Source organism: Phascolarctos cinereus, unplaced genomic scaffold (genome assembly GCF_003287225.1).
Source record: "Phascolarctos cinereus isolate Bilbo 61053 unplaced genomic scaffold, phaCin_HiC Scaffold_726;HRSCAF=1367, whole genome shotgun sequence".
Lineage (NCBI taxonomy): Eukaryota > Metazoa > Chordata > Mammalia > Diprotodontia > Phascolarctidae > Phascolarctos > Phascolarctos cinereus.
The window spans coordinates 415,813,946-415,836,083 of NW_027556098.1; the positions used below are offsets into that span (position 1 = coordinate 415,813,946).

The 22,138-nt window shown below is 36.2% G+C and overlaps 1 protein-coding gene across 1 annotated transcript; it reads left to right on the forward strand.

Moving 5' to 3' along the window:
- Positions 1–12,028: 12,028 nt before the first annotated feature.
- LOC110220026 (vomeronasal type-1 receptor 4-like) lies at positions 12,029–21,702 on the forward strand. Its single transcript, XM_021003877.1, is given in 3 exon segments — positions 12,029–12,054; positions 12,056–12,936; positions 21,122–21,702. Coding segments are annotated over 3 exon segments (1,488 nt in total).
- Positions 21,703–22,138: the final 436 nt, after the last annotated feature.

The following is a 22,138-nucleotide window of genomic DNA, read 5'->3' on the forward strand; positions in this document are numbered from 1 at the left end:
CTCCCTACATGGCTATTGAGCACACATTGTCAGGGGCATTTTCATATCTGGCCACTGGACCATATGGCTCTAGAGGAGAAAGTGAGGTTGGTTGACTTTGCACCGCCTTGCCTCACTTATATCCAATTGACCTGCATGTCATGGCAATCAACTCCCTGCTGTCATGGTCTTCTTCAAGAATGCAGAACAAACACCAACAACAGACCCCACTCTCCTCACATAACTCCTCTGCTCTTTTTGGCTTTTACAGCCTCTGCTCCTGTCTGCTCTTCATTCTGACTATTATGTCAATCTTTTTTGTTTTTTCCTGACAGTCAGATTGAAGCTTTTGTTTTTCTCCTCCCCTCTTTCCCTTCCCTCTGACTCTTTCTGTCTTCTTGTCATGGCAGTTTATTCAAACTAAAAATTCTGTACTACAATTGTTATAAATAGGGTCAATTTACACTCAATCCATTTCCAATTTTTTTTCATCATTAAAGTAAACTTAGACAATGAGGTGGCATGGTGGGTTAGAGCACTGGGCCAGGAGTCAGGAAGACCTGAGTTCAAATCCAACCTCAGACACTTTCTTGCCAGCTGTGTGTCTCTGAGCAAATAATTTCAACCTATTTGCCTCAGCTTCCTCATCTGTAAAATGATGGTAACAATAGCACATTGCAGCCAGAGTTGTTGTGAAGATTAAATGAGATAATAATTGTAAATAATTGTAAAAATGTAATTATGTACTTGGTACATAACTACAACATAAATGTTGGCTATAATAATTATTATGCTTATATGTCTTTAGAATTGTTTTTAGTTGTTAATTTTCTCCCAAAATATAGATTTAATCCTCATTTTAATTCTTTCTTCTGGTTTTGTGTGAATTTTTATGTTTGTCAATTGATAAATCTGCTCCCTACAGTCTATATGTTCTTGGACAAGTCACTTAACCTTTTTGAATCTCCTTTTCTATTCTTCAAAAATAAAGAAACTGAACTAAATTAGGAAACATCATTCATTTTTGGCTCCTACTTCATTTATGTTATGTAATCTTAACTGAGTCCTTACTGCTGCAAGGCAATCCTATCATACTGTCCTAGTTGACTCATTTTCCCACTCACAGCAGTAGTATTTCTAAATCATCCCACTTCGAACATCCCATAGCTTCCCTCCTTCACCTCTTTCAGACGAGAAATTTCCTTATTTTTTATCAAAAAAGATGGCATTATCCAAGAGCTTTTCTTACCTACTCTTCTTAACTCTTTATACTTTGGCTTCTGATCTTATCATTCATCTGAATCTGCTCTCCCCAAAGTCACTAACAATATCTTAACTAACATATGGAATGAACTTTTCTCAATCCTTATTGATATCTCTGCAAACTTTGACACTGTAGATGATTTTCTCCTTGAAATTCTTTATGTTTTCATAAATTCCTTCCCTCCTGCTACCCTTCCTATATGTCCTCTCCTCAGTCTCCTTCGCTAAATCTTCACTCAGACCAAGCCTGCTAAACATTAGTGGCCCACAGGCCTCTTTCTTGGACTCTCTTCTTTTCTCCCCATATACTTTGTCACCAGGTGATCTTACCAGCTCTTATAGATTATATACTACCTCTGTGCTGATGATTCACAAAGCTGTGCATCCAGCCTTTCTTCTCTGATGACTCCTATTCTCGTATCTTTACTTGCTTATTAAACATTTTGAAGTGGGTGTCATACTGACCTCTTAAATTTAATATGCCCAAAACTGAACTCCAAACTATCTTTCCCTAGAGTCCCCCTCTTCCTAACTTCCCTATTATTTTGTAGCTACCCAGGTCCACAAATTAGGTTTCATCCTTTATAGCTATACTCTACCCCCACACTCATATCCAAAATTTGTCAAGATCAGGTGATTTTACCATTATAACAACTGTCTTGTGAAATCTTTTCATTCCTCTAATACTTCCATTACCCTGGTTAGGACCTCATCAGCTCAAGCAATGACAATAACTTGCTCATTGTTCTCTAGGCCCAATGTCTTTCTCCATTCTACTTGATCTTCCATTCAGTAAAGTTAGCTTCCTACAGCCCATATCTGACCACTCCTACAAAACAGAATCCAGTGTTTCCCTATCATTTCCCAGATGAATATGAAATTATCTCTTAGTCATTCTACATCCACTATAACCTCTCCTTCTTACCTTTCTGATTTTCTTGAACCTTACAGGTTTCCCCCTCCCTTTAAAGGGTACTCTGTGATTCTGTGACATTGGCTTCCATACTCTTTCTCCAACATGACATTCAGTCTCCAGACTGTGGGCAATTTTATTTTCTACCTCCCATTCCTGGAAGTAGTTTTTCTCACTTTTGCTTCTTCTTTCACATATTCCATCAAATTCTTAATAAAATCCCACCATCTGTTGGGAATTTGCAGAAATTACCCAATGCCTTTCTTCATTCCCCTTAAGTTTGGTGCCTTCTCTTTGTTGATCATATCTCATTCAAGCAACAGGTAGCTTTTTTGTACACAGTTTTTTGCATCTTCCCCATCACACTGTGAGCTCCTTGAGTATAAGGACTGTATTTTACTTTTCTTTGCATCCCAGCTCTTAGCATAGTGTCATAATAAGTGCTACATAAATGCTTATTGAATGACTGACTGACCAAATGTCCTCTAAGGACCATTCCACCTCTAAATCTATGATACAAATTTGTTCTTGGTAACTAGTGTACAAGCTCCAGTCATTGTTCAGGATAGCTTTATTGCTAATATGTATTGTGAGTACAAGAATGCAAGATGATAACATGAGCCATGATGTGATGTTTCCTGTTCATGGATACACTTTCTCACCTACTTCATTTACATCTTCATGGAGAACATTAGACCCAGTCTTTCATCTAACTCCAATTTTCTTTGTGTCTCTTGGTTTCATTTATAGCAAGGATGTCAAGACTGACACAATCCAATTCTATCAGTAATGAATGATTTTTCTGATCACTGAAGAAGCATCACACATTTACAGTACCAAGATGTAAGTTGATGGTTACAGGTTGTCTTAAACCTTTGTAATTGTTAACATGTGTAGTCCTACTGTCCCTAACTTTCTTGTTGTCACCAAAGAAGCAGAAGTAATTGGAATATGATGAGGGATATTGTGTTTTTCCTTTATTTGATTGGTTGCCATGATCAAAGAAAATATTCATTTTGTTTCTAGGAAGCTATTGAAGATTTTCAGAGTGGTCGAATATAATAGAAATTTTATTACATCACAAAGACAAGTTATATTACAACACAAAGACAAAGGTAGAGTTACCTCAACATGAATATGAAATGAACAATTTTAAAGCAATTACATACATAAAATACTAAAATACTATATTTGTGTCAGCTATGCATTTGCTCCATGCTTTCTAAGATAGTATTTGGGAATCATTTAGCACAGTGACTGGCAAATGGTAGGCACTGTTTAAATACTAGCTCATATTACTGTTGTTTGTTGCTATTGTTGTTGTTGCATTTTTTTTATTACTGGTTTTCCATATCTTCTGCCTTTCTACTTCTGTCTTTAAAAAAAATAGAAGATAATGTGTATAATGCTATAATTCTCATTTATATCACTTCTGATATATTCTTATATTCTTGTGCAAACGTTTTCAGAGGCAATTCTGGGGGCCTGTAAGTTTTTAGCTCTTTCAAGTTGGCATATCTAGGTAAAGGTGTGTTTACTATTCTCCTGTGCTGTGCACTGGTTTGTGAGTGACCACAAGCACTTGTCTTTTTTTAAAGGATTTTTTTTTTACTAATTCATTTTGAATTATCAACAATCACTTCCATAAGCTTTCGAGTTTTAAATTTTTCTCCCCCTCCCTCCCCACCTCCACCTCAGGACCTCACTCAATTTGATATAGGCTATACATATACATTCCTATTAAACATATTTTCACATTAGTGATGTTGTAAGTAAGAATTAGAACCAATAGGAGGAACCACCAGAAAGAGGAAACAAAACACAACAGACGAAAAAAAATAGCAAATAGTATGCTTCAATCTGCATTCAAACTCCATAGTTCTTCCTTCTTTGGGGATAGCATTTTCCATCACAAGGCCTTGGGAGATGTCTTAGATCCTAATGTTGCTGAGAAAGGTTAAGTTTATCAATATTAGTCATCATACAATGTGGCCATTATTGTGCACAACATTCTCTTGGTTCTGCTCACTTCACTCAGCATCAGACCATACAAGTCTTTCTAGGTTTTTCTGAAGTCAGCCTGTTCATCATTTCTTATACCACAATAGTATTCCATTACATTCATACACCATAACTTGTTCAGCCATTCCCCAGTTGATGGGCATCCTCTCAATTTCCAATTCTTTGCCACCACAAAAAGAGCTGCTATAAATATTTTTGTACATGTGGGTCCTTTTCCCATTTGTTTGATCTCTCTGAGATATAGCCCTAGAAGTGCTATTGCTGAATCAAAGGGTATGCACATTTTTATAGCCCTTTGGGCTTAGTTCCAAATTGCTCTCCAAAATGGTTAGATCATTTCACAACTCCACCAACAATGCATTAGTGTTCCAATTTTCCCACATCTTCTCCAACATTTATCATTTTCCGTTTTTGTCATGGCCAATCTGATAGGTGTGATGTGGTACCTCAGAGTTGTTTTGATTTGTGTTTATCTAATCAACAGTTATTTAGAGCATTTTTTTCATATGACTATAGATAGCTTTAATTTCTTCATTTAAGAACTGCTTGTTCATATCCTTTGACCATTTATCAAGTGGGGAATGACTTATATTCTTATGAATTTGACTTAATTCTCTATATATTTTAGAAATGAGGTCCTTATCAGAGACTCTGCAAAAATTCTTTCCCATTTTTCTACTTTCCTTCTAATCTTGGTTACATTGGCTTTGTTTATGCAAAAACTTTTCAATTTAATGTAATCAAAGTTATCCATTTTGCTTTTTGTAACATTCTCTCTGTCCTGTTTAGTCATGAATTCTTGTTTTACATAAATCTGATAGTTAAACTATTCCTTGCTTCCCACTTTGCTTACAGTATCAGCCTTTATATCTAGATCACAACCCATTTTGACTTTATTTTGGTATATGGTGTGAGATTTTGATCTATGCAAAGTTTCTGCCATAGTCCTTTCCAGGTTTCCCAGAAGTTGTTTTTTTTTTTTGTCAGAGTGCATTTTTATCCTAGAAGCTGGGCTGTTTGGGTTTCTCAAATAATAGATTACTGTAGTCATTGACTACTGTGTCTTGCATACTTAACTTATTCCACTGATCCATCACTCTATTTCTTAGCCAGGACCAAGCAGTTTTGAAGATTACTGCTTTTTAATACAATTTAACATCTGGAATATCTAGGCCACCTTTCCCTGCATTTCTTTTCATTACTTCCCATGATATTCTGGAACTTTTGTTCTTCCAAGTGAATCTTGTTATTATTTTTTCTACCTCTATAAAATAAATTTTTGGTAATTTGATTGGTATGGAACTGAATAAGTAAATTAGCTTAGGTAGAATTTTCATTTTTATTATATCAGCTCAGCTTACCCATAAGCAACTGATGTTTTTCCAATTATTTAGATCTAACTTTATTTGTGTGAAAAGTCTTTTGTAATTGTGTTCATATAGCTCCTGGGTTTGTTTTGGGAGGTAGACTCATAAATATTTTATAATGTCTACAGTAAATTTAAATGGAATTTCTCTTTCTATCTCTTGCTGTTGGGCTTTGTTGATAATATATAGAAATGCTAATGATTTATGTGGCTTTATTTTATAGCCTACAACTTTGTTAAAGTTGTTTATTATTTCAAGTTGTATTTTTTAACTTGATCCTCTAGTAGTCTCTAAGTATATCTTCATATCATCTGCAAAGAGTGATAGCTTTCTTTTATCTTTGCTTATTATAGTACCTTCAATTTCTTTTTCTTCTCTTATTGCTACAGCTAATGTTTCTAGTATGATATTGAACAACAGTGGTGATAATTAACATCCTTGTTTTACCCCCAACCTTATTGGAAATGCTTCTAGCTTGTCCCCATTACATATAATGCTTGCTGAAATTTTTAGATAGATGCTATTTATTATTTTAAGGAAGACTCAATTTATTCCTATCTTCTCTAGTGTTTTTAATAAGAAAGGGTGTTGTATTTTGTCAAAAGCTTTTTCTGCATCTTTTGAGATGATCAAGTGGTTTCTGTTACTTTTGATGTTGATATGAACAATGATGCTGATTGTTTTCCTAATATTGAACCAACCCTGCATTCCTGGTATAAATCCTAGGTAATATATTATTCTTGTGATAAGTTGCTGTAATCTACTTGCTAATGTTTTATTTTAAAATTTTTCATCTATATTCATTAGTGAAATTGGTCTATAATTTTCTTTCTCTGTTTTGACTTTTCCCAGTTTAGGTATCAGCACCATATTTGTATCATAAAAAGAATTTGGTAAGACTCCTTCTTCACCTATGTTCCTAAATAGTCTATATAGTAGTGAAATTAATTGTTATTTAAATGTTTGATAGAAATTGCTTGTAAGTCCATCTGGCCCTGGAGATTTTTTCCTGGGGAGTTCATCCATGGCTTGTTCAATTTCTTTTTCTGAGATGGGGTTATTTAAGTATTTTACTTCCTTTTCTGTTAATCTGGGCAATTTATATTTTTGTAAATATGTATCCATTTCACTAAGATTGTCAAATTTATTGGAATACAGTTGGGCAAAATAGTTCTAATTATTGTTTTAATTTCCTCTTCCTTGGTGGTAGAGTAACCCTTTTCATTCATGATACTGGTAATTTGGTTTTCTTCTATCTTTTTAAAATTAAATTAACCAAAGTTTTGTCTATATTATTGGGGGTTTTTTTCATAAAAACCAGCTCTTAGTTTTATTTATTAGTCAATAGTTTTCTTAATTTCAATTTTCTTAATTTTTTTTTGCTTTCTGTATTTCTAATTTGGTATTTAATTGTTCTCTTTCTGTTTTTTTTTTAGTTATATGCCCAATTCATTGATCTCTTCTTTTTCTATTTTATTTATGTACGCATTTAGAGATATAAAACTTCCCTTAAGAACTGCTTTTGCTGCATCCTATAAGTTTTGGTATGTTGTCTTATTGTTGTCATTCTCTTGAATGAAATTATTGATTGTTTCTATGATTTGTTGTTTGACCTAATTATTTTTTAGGATTAGATTATTTAGTTTCCAATTATTTTTTAGTCTATCATTTCAAAGCCATTTATTACATATAATTTTATTGCATCATGTTCTGAAAAGGACGCATTTAATATTTCTCCCTTTCTCCATTGGATTGTGAGGTTTTTATGCCCTACCACGTGGTCAGTTTTTGTATATGTGTCATAGACCACCGAGAAAAAAGTATATTTTTTCTATCCCCATTCAATTTTCTCCAGAAGTCTATCATGCCTAACTTTTCTAATATTCTATTCCCTCCTAATATTCTTCTTTCTTGTTTATTTTGTTGTCAGATTTATCTAGTTTAGAGAGGGGGAGGTTGAGGTCCCCTACTAGTGTAGTTTTATTGTCTATTTCTTACTGTAACTACCTGAACTTCTCCTCTAAAAATCTGGATGCTATACCACTTGGTGCATATATGTTTAATAATGATATTACTTCATTGTTTGTGGTGCCTTTTAGCAGGATGCAGTTTCTTTCCTTATCTCTTTTGATAAGATCTATTTTTGCTTTTGCTTTGTCTGAGATCAGGATTGCTACTCCTGCCTTTTATACTTCAGCTGAAGCATAATATATTCTGCTCCAGCCTTTTACCCTTACCCTGTGTGCATCACTCTTTTTCAAATGTGTTTCCTGTAAACTACATATTGTAAGATAATGGTTTTTAATCCATTCTGCTATCCACTTCTGTTTTAGGGAGAGTTCATCCCATTCACATTCACAGATTACTATCTTTGTCTTTCTCTCCATCCTTTCCCCCCCTAGTTTATGGTTTTCTTTCTCCTTTCTCCTTTTCCCTCCTCAATAGTGTTTTACTTTTGACCACCACCTCTATCAGTCCCTCCTCACTTCTATTAGCACCATCCCTTTTCTTCCATTTTATCCTTGCTGCTTCTCCCCTCCCATCTATCTCCATCCCTTTTCTTTCCCCTTTTACCTCCTACTGCCAATAGGGCAAGTTAGATTTCTGTACCTGATTATATTATTCCCTTTTGGAGCCAAATCTGAAAAGAGTAAGGTCCAAACAATGCTCATCTCCTCCCTTCTTTCCCTCTGCTGTAATAGGTTTTTGTCTCTTTTCCTGTAATGTAATTAAATCTTATCTGCCTCCTCCTTTCCTTTTGTCTCAGTACATTTTCTTAGATCAGATTAATCCACTTACTTGGATTCATTTAACCCACTTGATTAGATTTTTTTATCATTACATCAAAGTCAACTTATATCCATCCTTATGTATACCCCTTTAACAAGATATAATAACAACACAGTTCTCAAGAGTTATGAGTATCATCTTCCCTTGTAGGGATGTAAACAATTTGCCCTTATTAACAACATATTGTATATTTCTGTCCCTTTTACCTTTTTATGTCTCTCTTGAGTCTTGTATTTGAAGATCAAGTTTTCTGTTGAGCTCTGTTTTTTTTTTTTTATCAAGAAGGTTTGGAAGTCTCCTCTTTCCTTGAATATGCATCTCCCCTGAAAGGTCATGCTTATTTTTGCTGGGTAGTTGATCCTTGGTTATATTCAAAGCTACTTTGCTGTACAGAATATCATGCTCCATGACCTACGGTCTTTTAATGCAGAAGCTGCAAGGTCCTGTGTAATCCTGACTGAGGTTCCATGATATTTAAATTGTTTCTTTCTGGCTGCTTGCAGTATTTTCTCTTTGACTTGGTAATTTTGGAATTTGGCTACTATATTCCTTTCTGTTTTTAATTTGGGATCTCTTTCAGGAGGTGATTGGTGGACTCGTTCTATGGCTATTTTACCCTCTGATTCTAGGACCTCAGGGCAATTTTCCTTCATGATTTCCTGAGAGATACTGTTCAGGCTCTTTATTTCATTGTGATTTTCAGGTAGATGAACAATTTTTAAATTGTCTCTCCCGGATCGATTTTCCAGGTCAGTTGTTTTACCAATGAGGTATTTTGTGTTTTCATCATTTTTTTAATTTTTTTGTTTCTGTTTGACTGATTCTTGCTCTCTCACAGAGTCATTAGCTTCCATTTCCTCAATTCTAATTTTTAACAAATTGTTTTATTCTATTAGATTTCTACATTTGGCCAATTGCATTTTTTAAGGACTTGTTTTCTTCAGTGTACTTTTTTTCCAGTTGGCCAATTGTATTTTTAGGAACTTGTTTTCTTCAGTGTAATTTTTTTTTCCGTTGGCAAATTGTATTTTTTAGGATTCTTCTACCTCTCTCATTTGACTTTTAAAATCCTTCTTCAGCTCTTCTAAGAAGGATATTTGGGCTTCACACCAGTTCATATTCTCTTTTGAGGTTCCAGATGTGAGTTTGTTGACAAAGTTTTCCTCTTCAGAATTTCTGCCCTGATCTTCACTGTTCTCATGATATGAATCTATGGTACATTTCTTTTCACCCATGGTGTTTGCTTATTCCCCTGGCCTTTGAAGAGATTAAGCTGCCCTGCTGGGGAGCAGAGGGCACTCACCCAACCTTTTTGTGTTGGAAGCCTTGGGCCTGGTCACTGGTTTTGTGTGCTGGGGACTCCTATGCTGGCAATTGGAGGCTGTAGGGTTTTGGCAGCTTACCTGGTGTTGAGATGGAATCAGCATCGCTGGAATTCCAGAGGTAGGGTTGGATAATCTGGGCCCTGCGTGTTGCCTGTTTTTCCTTTCCTTTCACTTTCTTCAGCTCCTTTCACATGGATTTGCAGGATTTTTATCCACCGGGGCCCTGTGGAGCACTTCACAGATTTTTGCTGTGTAACTGGGAGGCTGCTATAGAATTCCTAGGTACCTGGTGGTTTTCTAAGCTGCTTTCCACCAGTTATCTCACCTTCACTGAGGCACTAACAGGTCCAGCTATTGGTGCTTGCCTTCCCCACCACCTGGGTTTCAGGATCTCCTCTTGGTATGCAGAGGTGGGGCTTTCCGCTGGCTTGCTGGGATGCCTCCCATTCCATATTGCTCCCCTTCCCTAGGGTAAAAGGGGCCTTTTCCATTAATCCTTGAAGCTACCTGGGCTGCCTGCTGCACCCCTTCTTCTTCTGGTTCAGCTGGGTTTTCCTGGGGTGATGTTTTCTGGGCTTTCAGACGTTGATACAGGAGGGTAAGAGGGGCTTACTTTTTACTCTGCCATCTCAGAACCCAGAAGCAGAACTCTACAAAATGGCTCTTTTGCACACTCAGTGGTTACTTACCATTTTCTGTACATAACAACTTACTTCCATGCCTTTTGCACAGTCTGTCCTCCCTGTCCACCACAAGCACTCTTTTCAAGCCTGAGACTGTGACCAGACACCCTGCTCCCCTGTGACCACAAGCTCTCCTGTCCTCCCACTGGGACTAAGACCCAGGTCTATGATCCAGATCCAAGAATAGGCTATACAACAGAGTCCTGCCCCTGGTGTCAGCAAATGGACCCCTGTAAATCTCCTTCTAACACACTGTCCAATCCCCTTACCATTGATGGGCTCAGAGGTCAGGAAACCACCATGTCTGCCATGCCCGCCACTGACTCTGTTACCTTGAGGCTTGCTCCTAGTTGGCTGGGGCCCAGTCTGGGCTGGCTAGTGCAGCCTGCATTGCACTGAGCTCCTCTCTCACCCTGGTGCAACAGACATTTCTGGCCAACCTTCTAAGTTGTCTTGGGCTCAAAAATCACTTCACTCTTTGTGTGGGTTCTGTTGTTTAGAGTTTGTTTAGAGTCATTATTTAAAGGTATTGTGAGGGATTTGAGGGAAAGCTAAGGTGAGTCCATGCCTTTGAATCCACCATCTTGGCTCTGTCTCCTATATTCTTGTATTCTTGAAAGACCTTAATTTAATCGAGGGTCAGAATTATATTTTTTATTAGTATCCCAAGCACCTTGGACATTACCTAGCATACAATTTGCATTTAACAAATGCTTATTTATTAACACTTGGATCTTTATATTTGACTTTTCTTATAGAATTATACTATTTTATATCAATGTACACATTTACAAAAACATTATACAATTAATGGACTTGTTGGTTGCTTTGGGATTTACTGAAAATTAATCATCTGATAATATATAGGTGGCAGATAGGAAATTTCCCTTTTTAAAAGATATTTATTTGGTTAAATGGTTAATTTAGTTTTGTGGTTCCTAAAATAATTTCAACTTAAGGTTTGAAACATTTTTTGGCTATCTTTGCTGCAACAAAAATATAATAATGTGTCTTTTCCCCGTGGCCCAACTATTAAACTTTATCATTTTCCTAGGCTTAAGTTGCTAGACTATTATTCATAAATAAAGCAATTAAATTAATATTCTTATAGTGCCTCAAAGCTAGAAAATAAGTTCCATATAATCTCATTTGATCACCATAAATATGTTGTAAAATAATTACTTTTATTCTATTTAAAAGAAGAGATTACTGAGCACGTGAAAAGTGATTGTCTTGACCAGGGTAACATGATTTTTTGTGGTAATTTCTCATTTTAACCTGTTTTTTATTATCATATTTTCATAATGCATTTAAAAAATATTATTTGATATGTAGCCTTTTGGAACTGAACTTATGAATTCATTTTTCCAGCATCAGGGTCAAAAGCACCAAAAGGAAGAAAGGCTCAGCATTGTAATATGGACTTTTGGTGTCATATCTATGTTACTTTTTAGATTTTTGCTAACTTTCATATTCTGGCTACCAAGGAAAAGACATGAAAAATACAAACCAGTCTCAGATAAATTATATCAAATTTCAATCCAACACACAGACTATCCCAGTGTTCTCCAAATGGAGCCCAATCTTCATGGATAACACCCTTCAGAAATTTAACAAATCTTTGCTTTTCTCCTAGGATTTTTCAGCACTGACCACAATTCTTCTTCCTAAGACTTGGAGAAAATGATGCTTGGTTACCTGGTGTTGGGCATTCTTTCTTATTCAGATGGGAGTTGGCATTCTTGGGAATTTCTTCCTCCTGGGCCTGTACACCTCCATTTTACTTATAGGCCGTAAGCTGAGGCCCATAGAGTTCATTTTTGCCCACCTAGCTTTGGCCAACTCAAAATTGATACTCTCCAAAGGGATCCCTCAGCTGATTGTCTGTTTGGGTTTCAAAAATTTCTTGGATCCCATTGGGTGCAAATTTATTGTTTATCTTTTTACTCTCACCAGGAGTGTTTCTCTCAGCATGACCTGCCTCTTGAGTGGTTTTCAGGTCATCACCATCAGTCCCAGTAACTCCTGGTGGGCAGAACTTAAAATCCAAGCCCCAAAGTGCATTTTGCCCTCCTGTTTTCTCTGTTGGTGCTTCTATCTGCTGATAAATTGCACTTTGCTTGGGACTATGCATAACTCAAGGTATCGCACTAATAATACAAAGATATGGTATCTGGGATATTGTTCAATTTTAACTCCTGCTTCTTTTAATGCTGCGCTTTTTGCAATTGTCTTTTCTATGCCTGATATTATGTGTGTCGGATTCATGATCTGTTCCAGTGCCTACTTAGTGCTTCTCCTGCACAGACACCATCAGCAAGTCCAACATATTCATAGCTCTCATCTCTCTCCCAGAACTTTTCCTGAGAAAAGAGCCACCCAAGCAATCCTCCTACTAGTGATCACCTATGTCTCCTTTTATTCCATTCATTCTAGCTTGTCATTTTACCAATTTAAAGTTGACAAATATCCACCCTGGTTCATGGCTGCCTCAGACCATCTAGCTGCATGGTTCCCAGCCATCAGCCCTTTTGTGATGATCTTCTTTGACTCCCAAGTCCTCAAATATTGGTATGCTCTGTGGCATGGGAGGCGTTGCTGTCTCCTATGCCACACTGTCAACAACCATACCCATTTCCAGAACTCTTCCCCTAACACTATAATAAACAAATGTCTTTCCAAAGCTCATGGGACAGTGACAAGAACAGTGGAATCTAAGGATTTAAAAAGGACCTCTGTGATCATGTATTCAAACTCTTTCCTCTTTTACAAGAGTGTTCTTGTTCAGATATGTTTTTGATGACACTGATGCAAGTGACATATTTATTTCTTAAACTTGTGTCTCCTGATTTCAAATCTACTTTTCCTTTCATTAGCTCAATGATGTAAAACTCAAATAGAAATAGAGGTCACTGAGCCATATATAAGGATCTCTATGAGTTGTATAATGATTTTACTGTAAGATATAACATTATCTGTGCTTTAGAGACACCTCAGGGTTCAGTGGATAGAGCACTGGGCCAAGAGTAAGAAAGACCTGAGTTCAAATCCAGCCTCAACCTCTTCCTAGCTGTGTGACCCTAGTCAAGTGACTTAACCTATGATTGCCTGACAAAATGAATCCACTGGAGAAACAAATGGAAACCATTTCTAGTATCTTTGCCACAAAAAACCAAATGGAGACATGAAGGGACAGACACCTATGAAATGACTAAAAAACAACATTCTCCATATTTTTTTTTATTAATTTTGTTAAATATATCAAAGTTACATTTTAATCCACTATACATCATACTCTCTAATGTCATGGACCACATTGTGGTCCTTTCACAGTGACAAAAGAATTTCAAATATAGTCTAGACTAGATTTGTCTCTAAAATCTAGATGGCCAGCACTGATCAAAGCAGGCCAGAGGTAGGTGAGTCAGCAATCAAATGGCAGTTTAATTTCAGACTGAGGAAAACGGGCTTGCAAGCAAAGTCCTCCTGAGAAGGAGGGCTTACTTGCTTGTAGCAGAGGTAGGATTTTTAATATGAAAACCATAAAAAAGTAGGACCCAAAACAGCCATTCTTAAGTCTTGAGTAAATAGTTCTCTTGGTATGCCCACAAGTGCAGGCATTTTGCAGAAAATACAGGAATTCTTAGCTCCTGTGGGAAGAGTCTCCAAGTTATTAGAAATGCTGAATCTTTTGATTGTCTCAGGGCTTAAGGCTCCTTCAGTCTTGTGACCATTCAGTAGGGTACAGAACCAGAGTCAGTGTTGTGGGAACAGGATGAAACACCAGGTTCAGTTTACTTAGCAGTTACAAGCACAGGAATTGTTTACAATGTGAGGCATGTAATTGATCATTTTCTGCTACAGCATGTAGGCTGCAGTTCCAGCTCTCAGGTCACAATCCCCTGGGAAATAGGGAAATTGTAAATTCCAATTCTGAGGTTTTGCTGTGGCTGAGAGCATCCAGAGGATGAGCACAAGAGATTATTGCTATGCTACCCTCAGGGCACACAGCCTACTTGCTGGGGTTTAGCTTTGGAAAACAGGGTGTCTCCTAATATCTTGACAGCAGTATGTTTGACATTTCTGAATTACACCAAACCAGTGCTCATGTTGCTTGAGCAACATTTCTCATTTCTTCCTTCTCATCTTCAGTTCTCTAAATTGAAAAATTCTCCAAATATTTTCTGAGGAAATATGGTGTAGAAAATAAGGTGCTGAGCTTAAAAATAGGAATGCTTGGGATCTAATCCTGTCTCCATCATTTAGGAGCACCATAACATTTTAAAAATCTTGAACTTACCTGAGTCTCAGTTTTCTCATCTATATAATTGTGATATTAATACTCTGTAATTTCTTTGCAAGGTTCTTTTAGAGGCCAAAAGGGCCTTATACAAAAAACTGAAAAAATTGAAAATACTAAGTAGATATTTTATCGTTATTATTAATAATCAGTAATATAATAATTTTACTTTGGTCTTGTATAAACAAAAAATTAATTAACTCAAAGAAAAATGGGTAACTGAAGGAAAAGTCTTTGGTGAAAGTTTTTTGTTTGTTTGTTTCCTTTTTGTTTATAAAAGTCTCTCATGCAATTAGACATAAAGAACTGATTCAAATTTATAAGACTGAGAGATATTTCCCAAATAAATGGATAATACTATATACAGGTAACTGTCAAAGAATGAAATAAAAGCTGTCAACCACCATATTAAAAAAAATACTCCAAATGCAAATAGAAGTAACATCTCACACTTGTTAAATAGGCTAAGATGACAAAAGATGAAAATAATCACCATAATAAAATCTCACATTGATAAGTTCTGTAAGGTTTCCAAAGCACTTCACAAATATTTTATTTGATTCTCTTTGTGCCCCCAAAAAGTATCCTGGGAGGTAGGTACTATTGTTATCTCAATCTTTTAAAGAAAGAAACTGAGGCAAAGATAGGTTAAGCTAAGAAGGCCTGATTCCCATTAGTTATACAATTGGGATGCATTGTTTAATAAATCAGTATGCTCAAAAGATCAAACCTTTGTTTCCTCAGTCATTTCAGATTCCATCAACCACCATTTCCATTTTTAAAGGTAGGCAAGCCAGACGTGCAAGGTTCTCATTTGCAGAAATCACAGAAATGGTGAGTAATTTAGCTGCATTTGCTGTTAATTCAGTGTCCCTTAGGCACAAGGTCTAGCATAATAATATAAATTCTGGATATTTAAGAATTGTGGATAAAAGGTCATGACCACAATGTTCTTCTGCATGCAGTGAGAGCCTAGAGCAGATTCAATTTTGTGTTATATGTCTTAGGCTATATTCATATGCAAATCTATACATGTATATAAATTCATATGGCTATATGCACACATTCATATATGTATATGGTATAAACACAATACATTTATGCATGTATATATGTGCATGTATATATGTACATATGTACATTAAGGATGATGATAGTAAACATTTATATAATGGTTACTCTGTGCCAGGCTCTGTGCAAAGTATCTTACAAATATAATCTTATTTGATCCTCACAACAACTCCAAAAGATAGGTGCTGTTATTATCCCTATTTTACAGATGAGGAAATGGAATCAACTAGAGGTTAAGTGACTTGTCCAGAGACACAGGACTAGTAAATGTTTGAGGCTGGAATTAAAAACAGGTCTTCCTCACTTCAGGCCTGAAACTGTATCCATTCTGCCACCAGCTGCCTTTAATGCGTGAGACATCTAATCCATGTGGTCCTACTGTGTGTATGTCCTTTGTAATGTTTTCATTACCACTCCTTTTGCTCAAGTCAATGGTATCATGTGTGCTATCAGGGGTAATCTCATTTTAATTTGTAACTTCAAAACAAAAATAAGCATTGATATATTCACAGCAAGATGCCAGAAGAGAATTGTAAATGACATGGTCAATCTCTATTTCATATCTCACTTGCTTTATAATAGCTATACACACACACATATGTGCAAATACTTTCATGTATTATAAATATATACACACCCCTTCCTTTTCTATCATTGTATATTATTTTCTCATGAAAAAACATGTATATATACACATGTACATATGTTGAATAAGCATATTGCTTATATGAACAAAATATAATATACAAAATATAAACATATTAAGTAGTATATGGAGAATTAGATAAATTTATATTACATACAATTATAAATACATGTGCAAGTATGTATATCTACACAGGGCACTTACATAGGATATATACATATATGTACACACGTATACATATATTTTCAAACATAGCATTTTATTGTATTGATTGTCTGTTTCCTTGTGACCTTTTTTCTTTTTTTTCCTCTGTGCATTGAAAGTGGTTCAATAACCCAGATTTTTGGCATCACTATTAATAAACTTCTCACCCTACTCTCCAACCCCCAATTAAAAACTAAGATAAAATTGTTTTCTAATGAATAAGTAGATTCAAGCAAAATTAATTCACACCAGGCTGTGTCCAAAATTCTGTAACTCTTTCTGTACCTGATTCCATTGCCTCTTTGTCATGTGATAGATAGCATGATTCATCATAGGTCCTCTGGACATAAGGTGCAGCATTGAATTAATTAATATCATTAGGTCTTTCATAATTCTGTTTTGTATTAAGTATTTTTGCTGTATAAAGTGTTCTAGTTCTCACTTCACTCTGCCTCAGTTCTTTCTATCTGGGATTTCTGAAATAATTCATTTTGTCATTTTTTCTGATACAATATTAGTCCATTCTTTCTTATACCCCAATTTGTTTAACCTAAGATTCCAATCTTTTCTTTCCTCTTCCTATTTTATTCTTTCCTTTCTAATTCTTATTTACAATATCACTAATGTGAAAATATGTTCAATAGGAATGTATACGTATAACCTATATCAGATTGCACTACATCTTCAGGAGAGAGGCAGGGAGAGGGAAAGAAAAATTTAAAACTCAAAAGCCTATGGAAGTGATTGATGATAATTCAAAATTATATATATATATATATATATATGTATGTGTGTGTGTGTATATATATGTATATATATATGTGTGTGTGTATATATATATACATATGCATATATATATAAATGATTTTGATCAAAAAGATTTTTCTCTATTATAAATACCCAAATTAACTACAAAGGATATATAAAGACACTATCTGCATCCAGAGAAAGAATAATAAATAGAAATATTTCTAAAATAATTTTACAGACATATTCCTATTTGTGTCTAATGGTAGCTATCTCTGGAGAGGGAGAGAAGGAATAAAAAAAATTATGTGATAATTTTGTTGTATTTTTGAAAAGAATAGCAAATTGTGCATAGTAATTTGCAGTTTCATGTACAATCAACTTTTTATTGTACTTCTATGGAAATGCATTATTTCATAAATTAAAAATCAAATTAAAAAAGTTATTATGGTGACAGAGAAGATGAAGATAAAAATTCAGAAGATGAGAAAAAAGTCAAGACACCTACATATAAAGCCTCAAAAAAATATGAATTGGCATCAAGCCCAAAAAGAACTCTTGAAAGAGTTTTTAAAAAGAGGTTTGAAAATCAAATAAGAGAGGTTTAAAAAATTGGGGAAATAAAAATGATGCAAGAGAATAATGAAAAAAGGAGTCAATAGTTTGGAAAAAGAAAACTCCTTAAAAAGTGGAATTGGTCAAATGGAAAAGGATATACAAAAGCTGCCTGAAGAAAATAATTTTTAAAAGAATTAGACTTAGGCAAGTGGAAGCTAATGACTCTGAGACATAAAGAATCAAACAAAATCAAAACAATGAAAAAAATAGAAGAAAAAAAAGTCTCATTGGAAACACAACTGACCAGAAAATAGATCTAGGAGAGATAATTTAGGAATCATTAGACTACCTGAAAGTCATGAACAGAAACCAAAAAAAAAAAAAAGGGAGGGGGGGACCTGGACATCATACTTGGAGAAATTATGAAAGAAAACTTTCCTCATATCCTTGAATCAGAGGATAAAATTGATATTGGAAGAATCCACTGATCATCTTCTGAAAGAGATCTCAAAATAACAACTCTGCTCAACATTATCACCAAATTTCAAAACTCCCAGGTGAAGAAAAAAATATTGCAGGGAAGAAACAACTGAAATACTGAGGAACTACAATCAGGGTTAGACAGGATTTGGCAGCTTGAACATTAAAGGGTTGAAAGGCATGGAAAGTGATATTCTGGAAGGCAAAGGAGCCATGACTACAACCAAGAATTAGCCACCAGCAAAACTAGGCATAATCCTTGGGGGGGAGAGGGAGGGGGAAGTCATTCAATGAAATAGAAGGCTGTCAAGGTTTTCTGATGAAAAGACCAGAGCTGGGGGGGGGGGGGAAGAGGACCTGATTTCTAATTTCAAGAATCAAGAGAAGCATAAAAAAGGTAAAAAAGGAAAGAGAAAACATAAGGGGTTGAATAAGGCTAACCTGTTTGCATCTCTACATGGGAAAATGATACTTGTAACTCCTAAGAACTTTATCATTATTTGGACAGTTAAAATGAGTTTACATAGGTAGAGGATACAGGTATAAAGCGACTTCAAGGGGATGATGTAAAAAATTAACAGGTGAAAAAGAGCATTACGCTGGGAGCAGAAAGAAGTGGGAGGTAGAATGTGGTAAATTATCTGATAGGAAGAGACATAAAAGGTCTATTACAGTGCATGGGAAAATGGGATGGTGCATGATGGGCATCACTTCAACCTTACTCTCGTTAGAATTGACAGAAAGACAGAACAACATACACAATCAGTTGAATTTAGAAATCTATCTTACCCTATGTGGAAATAGAAGGGAAGGAGATTGAGTGAAAGGGGGTACTGACAAAAGTAGAGAGAGACAGAACACTGGTGAAGAGGGAAAAGGTGAAAGAAGAGAGAGAAGGATAAACAAAAGGAAAAATAGAATGGAGGGGAATACACAGTAATCATAAATGTAAATGTGAGTGGAATGAACTCTCCCATCGAGCAGAAATAGACAGCAGAATGGATTAAAAACTGGAATCCTAAAACATGTTGTTTACAAAAAACAGACTTGAAACATAGAGACCCACATAAAGTAAATACAAGGGGTTGGAACAAAATCTATTTCCTTCATTTGGAGTTAAAAAAAAAAAAGAGGGGTAGCAGCCATGATCACACAAAGCAAAAGCAAAAAAAAAAAATAGATATAATTAAAAGAGATAGGGAAGGAAACATCTTACTAAAAGGTAACACAGACAATGAAGTAATACAGTAGTAAACCTATATGCACCAAGTAGTATGGCATCCAGTTTCTTAAAGCAGAAGTTAAGTGGCTTACAGGAGGAAATAGAAAATAAAACTATACTAGTAGGGGACCTCAACTTTCTCCTCTCAGAACCACATAAATCTAAACACTAATTAAAAAAGAAAGAAATTAAAGTGGTGAATAGAATTTTAGAAAAGTTAGATATGACAGACCTCTGGAGAAAATTAAATAGGTATAGAAAAGAATATCTTTTTTCTCAGTGGAACATGGCACCTACACAAAAATTGACCATATATTAGGACATAAAAACCTCAAAATCAATTGTAGAAAGGTAGAAATACTAAGTGGGTCATTTTCAGATAATAATGTAATAAAAATTGTGTTCATTAATGGGCAATGGCAAAATAGCTTAAAAATTAATTGAAAACTAAATCATCTAATCCTAAAAAGTAAGTGGATCAAAAAACAAATTATAGAAACAATCTATAATTTCATTAAAGAAAACGACAACAATGAAGCAATATGCAAAAATTTAGGGGATGCAGCTAACACAGTAAGTAGGGAGAATGTATAATTCTAATTGTTTACCCCAACAAAATGGAGAAAGAGCAGGTTGATGAATTGGGCATGCAACTAAAAGAAACTAGAAAAAGAGCAAAATAAAATCCCCAATTAAACACCAAATTGGGAATCCTAAAAAACAGTGAAGTGACTAATAAAATTGAAAGTAAGAATAACGTTGAACTAATAAATGAAACAGGAAGCTGGTTTTAAGGTGGGGGGGCAATAAAAAGATAAAACCAGTTAATTTGATTTAAAAAAAAAAGAAAGAAGAAAATTAAATTACTGGTATCAAAAATGAAAGGGGTGAATTCACCACCAATATAGAGGAAATTAAAAGTAGGAGCTGTTTTGACCACTTATATGCCAATGAATTTGTCAATTAAGTGAAATGGATAAATATCTACAAAAAAAAAATTACTCAGATTAATAGAAGAAATTGAATATTTAAATAACCCAATCTTAGAACAAGAAATTGAACAAGCCATCAATGAAATTCGTAAGAAAAAATCCCCAGGGCCAGATGGATTCACAAGGGAATGTTCACAAACATTTAAAGGATTCATCCCAGTACTACATAAACTATTTAGAAAAATGGGCAAAAAAGGAGTCCTACCAAATTCCTTTTACAACACAAATATGTTGTTGATACCTAAAACGGGAAGAGCTAAAGCAGAGAAAGAAAATAATAGACCAATTTCCCTAATGAATATTGATGGAAACAATTTTAAATAAAGGACTGGCAAGGAGATTACAGCAATATATCGCAAGGACATAGGCTATGACTAAGCGAAATTTATACTAGGAATGCAGGGCTGGTTCAATATCAGAAAAACTATCAACATAACTATCGCCTTAATAACAAACCCAACAGAAATCATGTGACTTTCTCAATAGATGCCGGGGGGGGGGGGGGGATCCACCTCCTCCTTCCAGGCCCGGCTCTGGAGAACCTGCAGCTGAGGGGCAGCAAGAGCAAGGGCTGCGGGGGCGGACAAGCGGGGCTCGGCCCCAGGCGGAGAACCGCGCTGCCCGGACCCATCACCCTCCCCAGCTCCACCTTGTGACAAGCGCCGCGGCCTGGGAGGCAGCAGGTGGAGCGGCTTCAAGAAGAGGGAGCTGGTGCTGGACAGAGTCTTCTCCTCCTCCCATTCCAACCTCTGCCGCTCCTCTGCGGAGCCCCTGGACGCTGAATCCCTGAGCATTTGCTCCTGGCTGGGAAGGGGCGACGCCGCTCCCCACACTTGGCGCCCTCTTACTCTACCTCCTTGGGTCCCCTCTTTGCCTCAGCCACCCCTCAGGGAGCTGCAGGTAGGCGACGAGGGCGCCGAGCGGCGCGGCTCCAGAGCCCGCCTGTCCCACCAGAAAAGCTCCTCCTTACCCCGCACTGCCTGCCTGGAGCAGCTTCTGGAGCCTCCACAGCCCGCGGCCCCCGAGCAGGAGTTCGTCCGAGACCGCGACCCCGGAGAAATGCGAGAACCTCTGGACGGCGGCCAGGAACCGCAACTAGAATGTATCTCAGAACACCTGGATGGAAAGTGGAAAAGGTGAAGACAGATCACAAACCTGTCCTAGAAGCATAATCCAATGATGGGAAATTTCAACTGTTCAGACATCTGCTGGAGATCTCCTTCTGCCAAAGGGAAAAAGCAAAGAGTTGCTTTCCCTGCATTAATAATCATTGCAGCCTTTGAAAGGTGGAGGAACCAATAAGTGGAAATTCTATTCTCTCTCTGATGCTCAGAAACAAGGAGGAATTGGTTGGTGGGGTGGAATGATCAGAACCTTTGGGAAAATTTGCTACTCTGTCTCATATGCAAATTGTCTTAGCTTGCACCCTACACTTTGGAAGAACAGCCTTCAAAGGGTTCAGAGAAGGGATAGGTAGGATCCCATTGCCCCAAACCCTCCTGGGGAACTGTGCCCTGGTGGATGAGAAAAGAACTCTTTTTTTCATAATAAATAATAATAACATTTATTTTAAAAC